The sequence below is a fragment of the Jaculus jaculus genome, chromosome 6 (genome assembly GCF_020740685.1).
Source record: "Jaculus jaculus isolate mJacJac1 chromosome 6, mJacJac1.mat.Y.cur, whole genome shotgun sequence".
Classification (NCBI taxonomy): Eukaryota; Metazoa; Chordata; class Mammalia; order Rodentia; family Dipodidae; genus Jaculus; species Jaculus jaculus.
Window position 1 is genome coordinate 77,010,466 of NC_059107.1, and position 15,770 is coordinate 77,026,235.

General features: G+C 40.5%; 1 protein-coding gene across 2 annotated transcripts in view; it reads left to right on the top strand.

Annotated features, from left to right (window-relative positions):
- The first annotated feature begins 429 nt into the window (after positions 1 to 429).
- Positions 430 to 15,770, top strand: part of Ero1b (endoplasmic reticulum oxidoreductase 1 beta) — a 76,469-nt gene continuing 61,128 nt past the window's right edge. For both annotated transcript variants that reach the window (XM_045153239.1, XM_045153240.1), the window contains exons 1-2: positions 430 to 726; positions 10,521 to 10,640. In XM_045153239.1, the coding sequence (XP_045009174.1) occupies positions 625 to 726; positions 10,521 to 10,640 (222 nt within the window). In that variant the 5' untranslated portion in view covers positions 430 to 624. The remainder of the gene's footprint in view (positions 727 to 10,520; positions 10,641 to 15,770) is intronic.

Sequence of the window (15,770 nt, forward strand, 5' to 3'; positions counted from 1 at the left end):
AGAGATGACATTCATGTGTGAGGCGTTACACGAAGGAGATTACAAGAAACAACCTACACCTCCGGGTCTCCTTCCGGCTGTGAGGCGGCGTTGCCGAGGCCCAAAGCGCAGCGGACCCTTCTCTTGTTTCCAGGGCAACCAAACAGGGGCGTGGTCCTTGCCAGCCAACCCCGCAAAAAGAGCCCCACTCTCCCGCCCACTCCCTAGTGTTTTGGAGCCCTCGTGGTCCCGCCTCATTGGCCTTTATGGAGCCCCGCCTCAGAGAGGCGGAGCAACCTCCACATCGGTAGTTCCCCATTTGCGCGGCCTCCAGCTCCGCCTTCCGGTCACGGGGGCCGCCGGGGGCACAGGGACTACAATTCCCAGAATGCTGTGCGCCGGAGGCGTGTTCGCAACCAAGGACGCAGGGGGCGGGGCCGCCCGGGATGAAGCGGGGCCGCGCGGCGCTAGTACTTCAGTCGCTGCTGCCAGGCGCGGGAGCTTGTCACCTTCCTGCGGCCGGGCCTCAGACCTCTGCCCCTGGAGTCACTCTCCTCCCGGCGGTGTCCCCAGGGGTCATCGCCCGGTCTGCCCGCCGTTTCCCGGCCCCGACGGGCCCGGCAGGCCGCGGCGGAGGAAGTCAGCATGACCGCGGGTTTCCTGAGGGCCGGCGCGGGGCAGGGGGCGGCGGCCGCAGTGCAGCTGCTGGTCACCCTGAGCCTCCTCGCGAGTGTCGTCGAGACCCAGGTAAGCCGTGGTGGAGGCCCGCCGGGCATCCCCACGCGGCGTCTGCGCCGGTTTCGCCGAGAGGCCGGGCGGACGGGCGGGCGCAGGTGCGAGCGGCGAGCGCGGGCCGGGAGCGCTCGGGCCAGTGCGGGGAACGTCCGCGAAGCCTGGCGTGCGCGGGAACGGCGACTGGTGCGCGGGGGCAGGCAGTCGGCCGAGCTACGCGGTGACGGGCCCCGGAGCCGCTAGAGCGAGGCTTTATCCGGCGATGTTTCCAGCGCTCAGACGGTGGCTGGAGATGGACGTGGAGAAAAGCTCTGTTGCGAAGAGGCTTGCAGACCCTTGACACCCATGCCTTGGGATGTGCCAAGGGTTAGTGGCACTCTCAGCAGCCACCCCTAAAGTGGAAAGGCAGTGGGACAAGACTTGAACATCCTTGAGCTTGTGCGCTAGAGATTACCTGGCTTTACCCGCGCTCGGCACTGCTTTATTTTTACCCACCTGTCTTAAGTGACATCATTCAGTGTCACCGCCAGGTGAGCTGAGGTATGAGACCCAGGGCTTGCAAACGGAGCTCTAGCTTGAGTGTCTTAGTGGAGAGGATAGTACAGAAATGTTCTCAATATACTGGATGGCCAGAGCCTTTAAGAGAAGTGGATTTCCTTCGTTTTTATTCGGTAGAATTTGAATAGACTGCCAGGTGCCTGTCTGCACCTGCTGCAGAATGTCAGCTCTGAGTCAAAAACAGACACACACAAAAAAGTGTCTCAGGTGGCCTGATAATAAAGGGTATGCTGTTCCAAGCAATTAATGTTCACTGCTAAGGAATATTGATGGTAACTATGAGGATAACAATGTAAACATGTTTTTACGACTTTATTTGGATCCTTTTTATTTTCATGATCTTTTTTGGTGTTCAGCACTAATCCCAGGACACAGAATATTCCCTTTGTTCCTACACCTGAAGATTTTTTAAATGAATGATTTGATAAAAATAAAGCGCCTGGGTGTAAGTGGTTTATGTCTGCAATTCTAGTACTTCGGAGGCAGAGGCAAGATTTTCACTGTAAGTTCCAGGCCTGCTTTGGTCTACATAGCTAGCTCCAGGCTAGACAGACTACATAGCAAGACCTTGTCTCAATAATAATAATAAGTATTAATAATAATAGAACTAAAAAGAAAGGGGACAGACTATTAGTATTGACTTGTTAAATGTGGTCTCTGACCTTACTTCCAGATGTTTGAGGCCATCTTGAACTGACCCAGGAATCACTGTTTAAAACAAGCAGAGCATATACCTATACTATAGTTACTCTTTTCACTACTTCTGGGCCCAACCTGGAAAAACAGTGTAGTAGAATTATGAGGATATCTGCCAGACTTTTAAAACACAAATTTTTCCAAGTTGTCTTTGGCAAGACCATTTCTAGTTCCTAGTTGTGTGTATGTTGAGTGAAATTTACATTTAGATTTTTTTTTAATTTTTTATTTATTTATTTGAGAGCGACAGACACAGAGAGAAAGACAGAGTGAGAGAGAGAGAGAATGGGCGCGCCAGGGCTTCCAGCCTCTGCAAATGAACTCCAGACGCGTGCGCCCCCTTGTGCATCTGGCTAACGTGGGACCTGGGGAACCGAGCCTCGAACCGGGGTCCTTAGGCTTCACAGGCCAGCGCTTAACCGCTAAGCCATCTCTCCAGCCCTATATTTAGATATTTTTATAAAATGCAATATATTTTCTTAATTTCTACAACATATGTTAATTGTATACTTTATAGCCAGTCTAGAAGCTTTGCTTTAGGTTACTTCAGCTACCAGTAATTATTATTATTTTTTTTTCGAGGCAGGGTCTCATTCTAGCTCAGTCTGACCTGGAATTCACTGTGTAGTCTCAGTGTGGCCTTGAATTCACAGCAATCCTCCTACCTCTGCCCCTTCCCCCCCAGTGCTGGGATTAAAGGTGTGGGCCACCACACCCAGCTATAAATAATGTTTTTTGTTTGTTTGTTTGTTTTTCGAGGTAGGGTCTCACTATAGCCCAGGCTGACCTGGGATTCACTATGGCATTTCAGGATGGCCTTGAACTCACAGCAATCCTCCTACTTCTCTGCCTCCCAAGTGCTGGGATTAAAGGCATGCGCCACCATACCTGGCTATAAATAATGTTTTATAAGTACACATATAATTCTAATTTTGTTATATCCAAATGAACATATATATTTCAACAATTAAAGATTTGCACATTTCAAAGTAATATTGTGCCAAGCAGTCTTTTACATGTGGATATATATTTGTACTTTTTTGTTGTTATTGTTAGGGGACTCATTCTAGCTCAGTCTGACCTGGAAAATTCTGTGTAGTCTTAGGGTGGCCTTGAACTCATAGCTATCCTCCTCACTTTGCCTCCCGAGTGCTGGCATTAAAGTGTACACCACCACGTTTGGCTCAGTCGTACTTTCTAATGTAGTTTTTGGTCAGATTTTAGATTGTAACCTGTCACATGCTTAATTATACATTACCACATTTTATTTGATACAGTTCTCAGAAGTGGGAAGGTAACTGAAGTTCAAGAGAGATTAAATTATTTGTTAAGTGACATTAAACTGGAGCCCTAATGCAGGCCTCATTCTGTTCTACAAAGTACAAAGAATATTTGCCTCTCTGTATAGAAAAGCAGAGAGAGACCAGGCAAATTTAAAAAAAAAAAAGGAACTAACTAGGTTCTTTCATATTTTACAGATACTAAATTTGGTAGAAAAAAAAAAAACAGCAAAGATGAAGGGAAGAATTAGAACTTTTGAAAAACACCTCTATTCACAAGAAATCAAAGTCACTTAAGGAAATAAGTAATTTGTTTTCCTAAAAAGAAAGCAGGAGGATATTTTTGAGCATATGAAATGATGTACATTTGTATATTGCATGCCATTTTCTTATAAATGAAATGCAAATGCGCTTTATGGTGAAGTGGAATACCTGTATGAGAGGCACAGTGTGTGCAAGTACTATAACAATCTTCTTGTAAGGGGTAGTTTCAGTCAGATACATTTTAAAGCCTTTGAAGTGCCCTTCTGAGGCAGCATGAAATCAAGGAATGCACACAGCCCCCATTCAGTGTGAACCAGAAATGAGGGACTGACAATGCCCTATCATTCTATTACCCTGAGGATTTGAACTTCTAAGTTAACAGCTGGATGGGGAGGAACCAGCAAGAAATAACACCAGTGTCTGCTTGAAGACAGGAAACTAATAAGAGACCCACCACAAAGCCTGGGCTCCAAAGAGCTGTGTCCTTAATGTGACAGAAGAAAGAACTGAGATCCACTTAGAGTGAAAAATAAAGAAATTTGCAAGAGGTGGGGGATGAGAACTCTATTGAATCTGTGTTCACGAGCAGCCCTTACATAGCTTTACATGACAGCTTTGTGCCACTTGCAAGAGGGTAAGATTTGGTTAGAAAACTGAATTTGTAGCAGGCCCAGGTTCATATCCTTAAGATGACCAGGAAAAGCAAATAGCCATCCCCTCTAGAGAAATTTGTTTTCAACTCAAGCCCTGCAACATAATAATCACAGGGAAACAAGGAACCATGAATCTGATATTGATGGTTCCTGACTTACCATGATTTGATTCTTTACTGGGGAGGAAAAGCCGCATCTACAGAAACTACTTTGTATGTTGAATTTTGGGTCTTTTTCTTGGCTACCTATATAGTCTCTGAATGCTGGGCACTGATGGTGAATGACAATTCCCTTTCAGCCATGCCATCATGAAGGTAAACCAGTCATGCTCCACAGTGTACTAGGTTTCTAGTTCATGAGATGAAAAAATTATTACTGAGTTAGAAATCTACTTAATACTCCATCACCCCCCCCCCATTTCATGCCTCAGTAACACATTCAGAGTAGAAAACTCCAACCAATACACTTAGGAGTCTCTGTACCTAGCTGTTCTGACGTGTGTTGGTCACAGAGACCAGCTGTTTGAACACAGTGGGTTAGGTCCCATTTCTTCTTTCTCACTAAGGACTTGGTTCCAACAGTCTTCCCTTTCCTTTGTGGGTCATCATCTTTTCCTTTTATAAAGGTAAAGAACCATTATTCTCATCATAAAACATGCTAATTATATGGTTTTCAAGTTCTCCTGAGCCTCTCATCCCCTCTTCCTCCTGTTCTCTGTGTATCCCATTTCAGTCAGACTTTTGTCCTAGCACTCTGAAACTGCTCTCTTGTCAAAGACACTAATGTCCTTGTTGCTAAGACCAATACTAGTAGTGGTTACTTTGAAGACAGTCTCATGTAGTCGAGAATGGTCTTGAACTTCATCTTGTCCAGCTTATGTGGTGCTTGGGATTGAACCCAGGGCCTCATTCATACTAGCAGGCACCATAACAGCTGAGCTATATCCCTAGCCCTAGACCCATAGTTCTTTTATTTTCTGTTTATTAGAGAGTGTGTATGTGTAAAAGAGAGAGAGAATGGGCACGCCAGGGCCTCTAGCCACTGCAAACAAACTCCAAACGCCACCTTGTGTGTCTGGCTTACATGGGTCCTGGAGAATAGAATCTGGGTCCTTTGGCTTGGCAGGCAAGTGCCTTAGCCACTAAGAATTCTCTCCATCCCAGATCCATAGCTCTTAAACTATAGCTACTAATGCCATTTTTTTTCCCACAGCTCATCACTCACTCTCTTTGAAATACTTGTTTTGATGTCAGGATGCTACACTTCTGGTTTCCTTCCTGTCTGCAGGGCCAGTCTTTCTTAGCGTCCTTTACTTGTTCTCCTCTGCCCTGAACTGCCATTCATCTTTACCTTAGGGTTCAAGTTTTGTTCTCTTACCTTGTCTTGGCCATCTTATCTGGTCTTTTGGTTTTAAATGCCATGTACACCTAAATTTAAAGTTTGTCTCCAATGTAGAAGTCTCAGCTCTAGATCTCCATAGCCAAGTTTTTTTTTTTTTTTCCTTTCCCACCCCAGCATCTCCACTTGGGTAACTCGGAAGTATCTCAAATTTCAATTTCAGAAACAAAATCCTGATCTTTCCCACCCAAAGCTGCTCTTGTAGGATCATCTTTGACTCATTCAGCCAAACTGGTCTCCCAGTTATTACTCAAGCACAGTGTGTTCTTGTTCAAGGCCTTTGCATTGGCTGTTCTCTCTACTTAGTACATTTTCTTCTGATGTGTTCATATTGTTCACTCCTCTTCGTTTTCGACTTTCTGTTATATTGTCAATTTATCTGGCATGTCCCTTTATCTAAAGTGTCCTTACTATACAGTATAAGAGAGAAACCCCTCCTGTCTCACTCAGTGTGTCATATACTACAAAAATATGTTGAGTCTTTGTCTCTGATTCCTGGCCCAGACATTCCTGAGTGATAATAGTGCCTTGTGTTGTTTATAATGATCCCTTTCAGTCACTTCTGAGTAATAATAAATATATAATAATAATAATAATCTCATAATAAATGAGATGGCAGAGAGTGAGGGCTCTGTATACCCCAAGATGGGGCCGATCACCAGGAGCCAAAATTATTCAATTCTTGAACACTGCGTTTGATGAGCTGCTGGTTTTGTGAACACACAGACTTAACAGGAGGTAACATGTAGAGAGAAGTCATGAAAACTCCCAAGAACACTGTGAACCCCCTAATATTTTAGTAGTTTTTAAAAGTTAGAAATACGGAGGCTAGGGAGGTGGCTTAGTTGGTGATATGTTTGCTGTGCATTTAGGAGGATCAGAGTAGCACCAAAACTTCAAAATGTAGAAATGGGATGTTGCCAGCATTCTTGAAGTTACTCAGTTATATCTACCTAGAGGTTGAAATAAACCTTGCTCTATTAATTTTATTTTTGTGATGCATCCCATGCAATATACTTAGAGCTTCCCCTGTTTCAGTAATATTAATGTAGTCTAGTCTGGAAATTCATCTTTAATGTGTTCCTTTTGTTAACATTTTATTTGGCATCCATCCATGATGAAGAGTTTTACTGTAGTCCATTCACTTTCACAGGTTTAGGTGCTGTATAATATAAATGTATTATAATTTATTCATTCCATTATTGATCCGTACAGTGGGTAGAATGGCTCTCCCCAAGATGTGTATGTCCAGATTCCTAAGATACTATTTTAGATAATATCTAATACGATTATTTTACAAGGCAAAGGGGCTGTAAGGATGTGATTAAGGATCTTAAAATGAGATAGCTACTGGATTGTTTAGGAAAGACCAATGTGGTTACAGAGTCCCTTGTGAGGAGACAAGAGTGCTGGAGCTAGAGATTAGAAGATGGTACACTGCTGGTATTAAATGAGAAGAAATTTCCAGCCAAAGGTTACACATGTCTCTCAAAGCTTGGAAAACTAAGGAACAATTCCCATATACAACTTCCACAAAGACTTCAACCTTGTTGACGCTTTGATCTTATTATTTTATTTATTTTTGGTAACGTGTGTATGTACCTGCACATGTTCTCTGTGTGTCTGGACATGCATATGCCACAGCACATGTGTGGTGGTCTGAAGACAACTTTTCAGGTATCAGTCCTTGCCTTTGATATCCTGATAGATACAGGGTCTCTTGTTGGTTATTCACTGCTCCAGTCATCAGGCTAGCTGGTCCACAAGCTTCCAGGAAATTCTTGTGCCTCATAGACACACACAGGAACACCCCCTTCCCACACACACAAACACACAACGTACACAAATAAAAAAACACTTTCAGGCTTTGGCCCTCAAAACTGTAAGGTAAAAATATTACATTATAGGGCTGGAGATACAGCCTAGTGGTAGAGCATTTGCCTACTATATGCAAGGCTGTTAAGTTCAATCCCAGTACTGCAATAAATAAACTAAAAAATTAAATTATATTGTCAGGTGACTATATTTGTGGGGGTTTGGTATTGCAGCAAGAAAAAATCAGTACACTTCATGCTTAGATTACTTCTAGACTTGGCTAAAGAGCACTGCTTCACAGACAGTTTTGTACATATGTGCTAGCATGCATGTGGAAGTTTCTTAAGATGGTGTGCTTGGGCATGGCATTGCTCCAAGCACATGTTCAGCTTTATTAGGGAATGTAAGATTAGCTTCTAGAATAGCACCAATTTACTATCTCACCACTAATGCTGTAATACATTCTCCCTAGTATTTTATACCAGTATATATTTTTGTCTATCTAGTAAGCATTGAAGGGTATGTGGACTTTTTTTTGTCAACTAATGAAGTATTATACTTATGTTTTATGTACATCTGTCTATGGATTTGTCTCATTTGTTCATTTATTTTTCTCACTGATATGCAAGACTTACCATTGCTTCTTGTCTGTTCTGTTGTTCTGAAGCTCTAGCTAAGACATAGCATACCTTCTTAATGTGCTACACATCTCTTAAAGCCTCCTTGATATTTATTATCTCTGTATTTCCATCTGGATAACTCATCTGCATTTCTCTTCCATCTATCTGCTAATTCATTCCACATACTAATTCAGTTGTAACATACCTTTGGATGGTTCTGTGTACTGGGAACATAAGAATTGGACATGGTGGTACATGACTGTAATCTCAATCCTGGGGAGGTGGAGACAGTAGGATCCCTGGGCTTTGCTAGCCAGCTCATCTCACTGAATCAGTGAGTTCAAGGTTCAGTGAAACCCTGTTTCAAAAATGAGAATAATTGAGGAAGGAACCCAGTGTTGACCTGTAACTTCCACATGAGCACATACACCACACATACAAAAGTCACAAGTATGGCCAGGCATGGTGGGGCACAACTTTAAACTCAGTACTTAGAAGACAGTGGTAGGAGGATCACTGTGAGTTTGCAGCCAACCTGGCACTACAGAGTAAGTTCCAGGTCAGCCTGGGCTAGAGTGGGACCCTACCTCAAAAAAAGCTACACATATATACGTGATAATGTATACATTAACATTCTCTGTCACAAGAAAAATAATTGAAAGAAAGAAAATATGATAGTCAACAATTTCAGAAATATTCCTAAGAAGGAAGATTTACTAGATAAACTATTTTTTTAATTAAAAGGTATTTTGGTATATATTTTGATTGATTGATTTATTCTTATTTTAGAACTGTTGTTACTTAAAAGATGCTAGAATTCAAACCCTTGTAAGAAGTGAGAGCAGTCAAATGAAATGGAAGCATTTCTGACAGGATCCTAGGAAGTGGTCTGGTAAAGCCCAGAATTCCAGAGCTAAAATGCTTGATGATCCTTTGTTCCATGTCTAGGCAATACAGCTCTGGTTCCATATTGTAAGGATTTTGGAAACACATTTCCCTTCCTCAGGAGCAAGGACAAGAAAGAAACAACCAGCAAGCACCGCCACTTCCTAGTCACTGTGTATCTCCTATTGGCCTCCTGAAGAAAACCTTTAAAAGACTGGGCCTATTCTTGTTTTTAGTTAAAAATTTGAACTGAGTTATTGAGATATTTCATGTGAAGTTGAAGGAAATAATACAGGAAGTGCCATGTACTTTTTACGCAATTATTACAATGGGACTGTCTTGCAAACATGTGGCACCATATTAGAGCAAGGACATTGCCATAGATAGACAACTGACTTGTGTTCACTTACCTCTATTTGCATCACTTATGTGTATATACATTTTCATCACATGTAGATTCCTTTATTCACCACCACAGTGAAAGTACAGAAGTTTCTTCACTACAAGGACCTGTCCTGTTGCTTTTTATAACTGTACTACATCATTTCTACTCAAGCTCCCACTCCTACTTAATCTCTAAGGCCTGGCAACTAGCAGTCTTTTCTTCTTTCTAAAGATTTTATTTCAGAAATGGTATGTAAATGAAATCATATAGAATGGAATTTTGAGGGATTAACATTTTTTAATCAGGATAATTCTGGATAAATTTGTTAAGGTTGTGCATATCAATTGAGTTCTAGGTTTTTGGTGTTTTTTAATGGAATTTTTGGACTATAAATTTACCTTGTAAATGCTAGCTAGCTTCTCTTCCTAGATTAATATTATACTTTAAGTTGTGAAAAAGCCATGTATTTTAAAGCCTCAAAGATTTGGGAATATGTTCACATAGCCTTAGTAGAAACTATTTTAGATGGCTTAGTGGCTAAGGCGTTTGCCTACAAAGCCAAAGGACCCAGGTTTGATTCCCCAGGACCCATGTTAGCCAGATGCATAAAGGGACACACGCATCTGGATTTGGTCTGTAGTGCCTGGAGGCCCTGGCATGCCCATTCTCTCTTTATCCCTCTCTTTCTCTGTCAAATAAGTAAAAATCGTTTAAAAAATATTTTAAAGTTGTTAAACCTTAATTTCCTTACTTGTAAAATGAGGTAATAAGGTTTTATTTATAGGATACTTTTCAGGTGTAAATGAAGGCATATTAAAGCTCTTAACACCATGGCTGCCACATAAGTGCTCCATAAGTGGTATCCTATAATAATGATTTGGGTGGTTGCAGTGGTGGTACTACAGGCTGTGTTTTCTGGTCCAGTCTGGGAAAAGACCACTTGAACGTTGTAGTGGTTAATTGGGTGGGTTTTATATATGTTTGGGCAGGGGAAAAAGAATTCAAAGAGATTTCAAATCCAACTTCTTTTATTTTGAGCACTATACATATGTATGGTATTTCGGGGTAGGTATATGTAATTTTCCTATTTCAGCTGTCCTAAGTTAAAAGGAAGTGATTGCTTCAATGTTATTCTTAATTAGCAAATACTGGCAACTTGAACAACTAAATTATCTTTTAATACAATAGCACAGAGTTGTTAAGGTGGAAACATCAGTGATTTTCATTTTTTAAATCTTACATATCTCAATTCTAGGTGACTGGAGTCCTGGATGATTGCTTGTGTGACATTGACAGTATTGATAACTTCAATACTTACAAAATCTTCCCCAAAATAAAAAAGTTACAAGAGCGAGATTACTTTCGCTATTACAAGGTAAAGTTGTCATTTTTAATTGTGTTGATAGCCAAGATTTCTGTATGGTTATCTGTAGAAGTTACTCATTTTATTTTGGTTGTCAGTATGTCTGTTTTGAGACAGGGTCTCATCATAAAGCCCTCGCTGATCTGGAACTTGCCATGTAGGTTAGGCTGGCTGTGCATGTGCTACAATGCTTCTGCCTCTGCCTCCTAAATGCTGGGAATTACAGGCATGTGCCTTCATGTCTAGTTGTAGATGTGACTGTTAGGAGCCTTTTGAAAATCAATTTTGATTCTTTGTATTACCCTATGCATATCTTTTAATATTTGAATGTGTTTATTATAATAGAAAACCTATTTTATAACATGCTTTTTTTTTTTTTTTTTCCTGAGGTAGGGTTTCACTGGAGCTCAGACTGACCTGGAATTCACTTGGCCTCGAACTCACAGCAATCCTCCTACCTCTGCCTCCCGAGTGCTGGGATTAAAGGTGTGCGCCACCACGCCCCGCTGTAACATGCTTATTATCAGCACCCTATTCTTGTGTTTGAGGAATTACTCTTCCTTTTGGTTTTGAAGCAGATACACCTCACTTTATAGAAGTTGAAAATGCCAGGGACTGATTTTGTTTGTCTCCCATGAGCACAGGTTCTATGATGTGGACACACCTGCCCGGGCTTGGAGTTGGGCTGTGTTGCTTCTGTTAATGGTTATGTTGTTAGCATTTCAGAGCACCAGACCTATACTGGGGTGCTCTCTGCAAGGGCTACAAACCAGGTAAACCGACAAATAGAACATTCTCCATAGGAATTCTACAGATTGGTTCTTAAACCTAATAAGAGTTGACTAGATTTTTCTACAATACCAATGAAAAGGTAGCAGTAATTGTTAAACTTGACAATCAGCAAAATTTCATAGAACAAGTACTTGAAAATTCTTTAGAAGAAAATACCATGAGACCTAGTAGCTTTTTAAAATTTATTAGTGTATATGTATTATGACTTCATACTTAGATATTATGGTTTCATAATTACACTTTTGATCAAGTACATTATGTACTTTGGCCATGTTTACAACTTGTCCTTATCCTGACAGTCTTTCTCTTTGCAAATAGTGTGTCATCTGTTTTCATGTTGTGAAATATGTAAGCTACTTTAAAGCTCCATTTTGTTTTATCTTCTTTTGTTTGTGGAATTATAATAGGATACATTTGTGTGTTTGTGCATGTTGATGTACATACAAGTTCACATGTGTGCATGTGTGTGCAGCCCAGAGGAAAACCATGGGTACCTTTCCTCAGGTTGCCATCCACTGTCCACCTTCATTTTTTTAAAAAATATTTCATTTATTTATTTGAAAGAGAGAATGGAAGGAGAGGTAAGATGGGTATAGGAACATCAGGGCCACTCGTGCCACTGGACACAAAGTCTTAAACATGCATCACTTGTGTATCTATCTTTATATGGGTGCTGGGACATCAAACCTGGACTAGAAGGCTTTGCAAACAGGCACCTTTAATTGCTGAGCCATCTCTCCATCTTTTTTTTTTTTTTTTTTTTTTTTTTTTGAGACAGGGTCTCTCACTGGCCTAGAACTTGCCAAGTAGGCTTGGCTGGCTGTCCAGTAAGCCCCAGGAATCTGCCTCCCTGTGCTTTGATTACTAGTGCATATCACCATGCCTTTATTTATTTATTTTTTTGTGGGTTCTAGAATTCAAACTCAAGTCTTCATGCTTGCAAAACTGTATACTACCTCCCTGATGTTTTTCAAATTGATTTTCATTTGTAGTTTATTCTAAGTTTTGAGCATGATTTTCTTTTAACCTTGGTTATGAATTGTCAGGTTTTAGAATATTTTTGAGGATAGAAAATTTAGCTTTTTGGTGGTTTTAGATCATCTAAGAATATAAGTTAGAAAAAGAAAGATTTGAGAATCCATCCCTTTTCCCCAAACATAACCAGGAAAGGGTATTTTCTCTCTATACAAGTGCTAGAAATAGAGTCCATGAATTTATTTCAAAGAGAAATTTGTACCTAAAGAATTGTTGAGTGTCTTTAATCTAGACATTTTTATGTGCAAATAGGACAGGTGCTTCTTTTAATTTCCATGACAGACCATATATCTGTATTGGTAGCAGCTTTCTCATGCCTTGTGAAATTGTTAATTTTTATATTTTAGAAGTGGTTGACCATGCTGATTTTGCATAGCATAGCAGAGGAAGTGTGTGTATTTTCTGTCAGAGACCCAGATAATATCCACTGAAGCTTGCACACCTTGCACACCTCAGTTTTGATATTACATCTTCTGTTTCTGTGTCTTACAAGGCCTGGTTAATACAGCACTCAAATATTTGAGTGAATGAATATCTCATTTAATCTTCACCCCAAAATTCTGTTAGTATTGTTTATCTTTTAAAAAATATTTTGACTGGTCATGGTGGTGCATGCCTTTAATCCCAGTACTCAAGAGGCCGAGGTAGGAGGACCAGGAGTTCAAGGCCACCCGTGAGACTACATAGTGAATTTCAGGTCAGTCTGGGCTATAGCAAGACCCTACCTTGAAAAAACAAATTTTATATATGTATGTATGTATGTATGTATGAATGTATGTATGTATGTGTGTGTGTGTACACACACACACATTTATTTATTTGCAGGCAAGGAGAGGCAAAGAGAAGAGAAAAGGCAGAGAATGCGTGTGCCTAGGGCCTTCAGCCACTGCAAACAAACTCTAGATGTCCCTTTGTGTATCTGTCCCTAGTGTATACCTTTGTGTATCTGGCTTTACATGGGTATGAGGGAATTAAACCTGGTTTAGGCTTGGCAGATAAGTGCCTTAACTGCTGAGACATCTCTTCAGCCCTATTCTCCCCCTTTTCAAATGAAGTAAGGGTTTAGGTGTCTAAGTAGGGTACTTTTATTGGCTAACAAACAAAATGGAAATTTGACTAAAAAGATAGTTGAGTAGTTTATAGAGTTGAAAGACAAGCTGAAAAAGTATACTTTGAAAGAGATGAGAGTAGAGCAGGCAATAAGGGCCATTCTCTTTAAGGCACTACCAGCATTTTGTGGTTCTGAGAATTGAACCTAGAATGTCTTGCCCACTAGCAAGCATTTTACCATTGAGTATTTGTCCTCATTCTGCTACCAAAATTTTGGATCAAATTAACCATTTTTTAAAATATTTTGGTCACACTTTACTTAACAATCAAATTTCTGGAGGAGAATCATGATTGTTCCAGGAAGTCATGAGATGTCTTCACCAAAAGAATGAGGACACCTTGGATGAAAATATCATTCACACGAATATAAGAGGAGCCATTGTTCCTTAGAGAGGAATTTTAGGAACTGTTACAGAAGAAGGAAAAATGAAAGTTGAATAGGAAAAATAACAGTGTGACCTTTGGCTATGCAACATACAATCTTATCTTCTCAGATGTATACTTTAAAAGTTCCAACCAGTACAATGAAATTGCTCATATATAACCCACACTACTTTGGCCCCTCATCCTTGGAGGATTGTGGAGGATTAAACCTCAGGTTTAGCTAATGCCCTCAGTCCAGGTCTAGAGCATTTAAGGGAGAGTTGCTTCACTTGCTGTTCTGATTCTAATCCTGTCAAACCTGTGAAATAAGAAGGAAATTTAACCACTCATAGTGTACTGTGTACAGTATTGTGAAAGGGGAAAGAGCTAAGGTAAAGAAGTTCATTTTAACCACATACACATACTTAGCACAGTGAACAAGGGGTTGTCATAGGTAGAAACAGAGGCCTATTTTGCAGCTGGGGAGTTGGTTTCTGTAGCTGATACCTACAATTTTTTTTTTGTACTGTTCACTTATTTGCCAAATACTGAGTGATGGCTTTGTGTCACCCTCGTGTCTAGGCACTATGGGAACAGCAATGAATGACAAAGCATTTGTTCCAGTTAGGGAGAGACAAGCAATAAGGAAGTAAACAATAAAATGTAATTTCAGTGGTTATAAAGTAAATGCAGTGGATAAAAATAAAGCAAAGCTAGAGTCAGAGAGGAATGGGGTACAAGGGGTAGGTAACACTTCTTTCATGAAGTGATCAGGAAAGAAAGGGTTTATGCTAATATGGTATTTGAGGGAAGGTCCATCTTATGTAAAAGGGTGACCTGTGACAAGCTCTGATCTGGTACATTCAGGGTGGCATGGCACTAGAGGGCTGTGAAAGATTTAAAGAAAGAGTAGTCTGCTGTAGTTGGGCAGAGCAGATTTAAACATCTTGATGCAAGAATAAGCTTAGTGTATTTGAGAAATGTGGAGGCTTATGTCACTGAGGAAGGTGAATGGGCGTGAGGGTTGAAAAGGTAGGTGGGGTGGCAGATTGTTTTTGGTAAGCAGAGCCATGTTGTCAATAGAAGGATGCTGTATTTTATTCTAAGCATGACAAGAAACTATCCCAGGGGTTTTTGTGCAAAATGGATAGTAAGGACATGAAACAGAAAATAGAGAACCTATTCAATTGTTATGAAAAGGTAGAACATATTGAAAAAAGGGTGCTGAATTGTAAGAGGTTGAAAGTGATCAGAAGGTAGGTAGCACTAAGCTTTTCCAATGGGATGAGTATAAAGTGGGAGGGTAGAAGTGATGAACATTGTGTTTGAGCATTATTCTAGTCAGGTTTGCATTGCTGGCAGAAAACACCCTGCCATCATGGAGCTTCCCCTTGAATCTTAAGCCAAAATAAACCCTTTTTTCCTACAAGGTTCCCAGCAGATGGCAATTTGATAATTAAATCCTCCTGGAGGCAGTGTATTTTGGAGGGGACAGGCTATGGGATGTTATAGCCAGCTTCCCCTTGCCAGTATTTAGCCCTCTCGAGAAAAAAAATTAAGCCTCAAAAGAATATTGAACATAACAACATACTAAATGCCCTAAAACATAAGCTATGAACTTAATATATAAAAATATCAATATATCATAAATGAAAACAACCATTTGGAAATAGAGTGAAAAATAAAACCTTGCTTAAATTAACAATGAAAAAGATAAAATAAATAGAAATAAGTGGCTTCAAAGGCATTCCTGAAGGATCCCAAAGGAGGCTTGGCCAAGTGAAAAGATATCCTCATAGCTTGAAAATATTAACTCTCACATTGCTGGGGCAAACTTCCAAC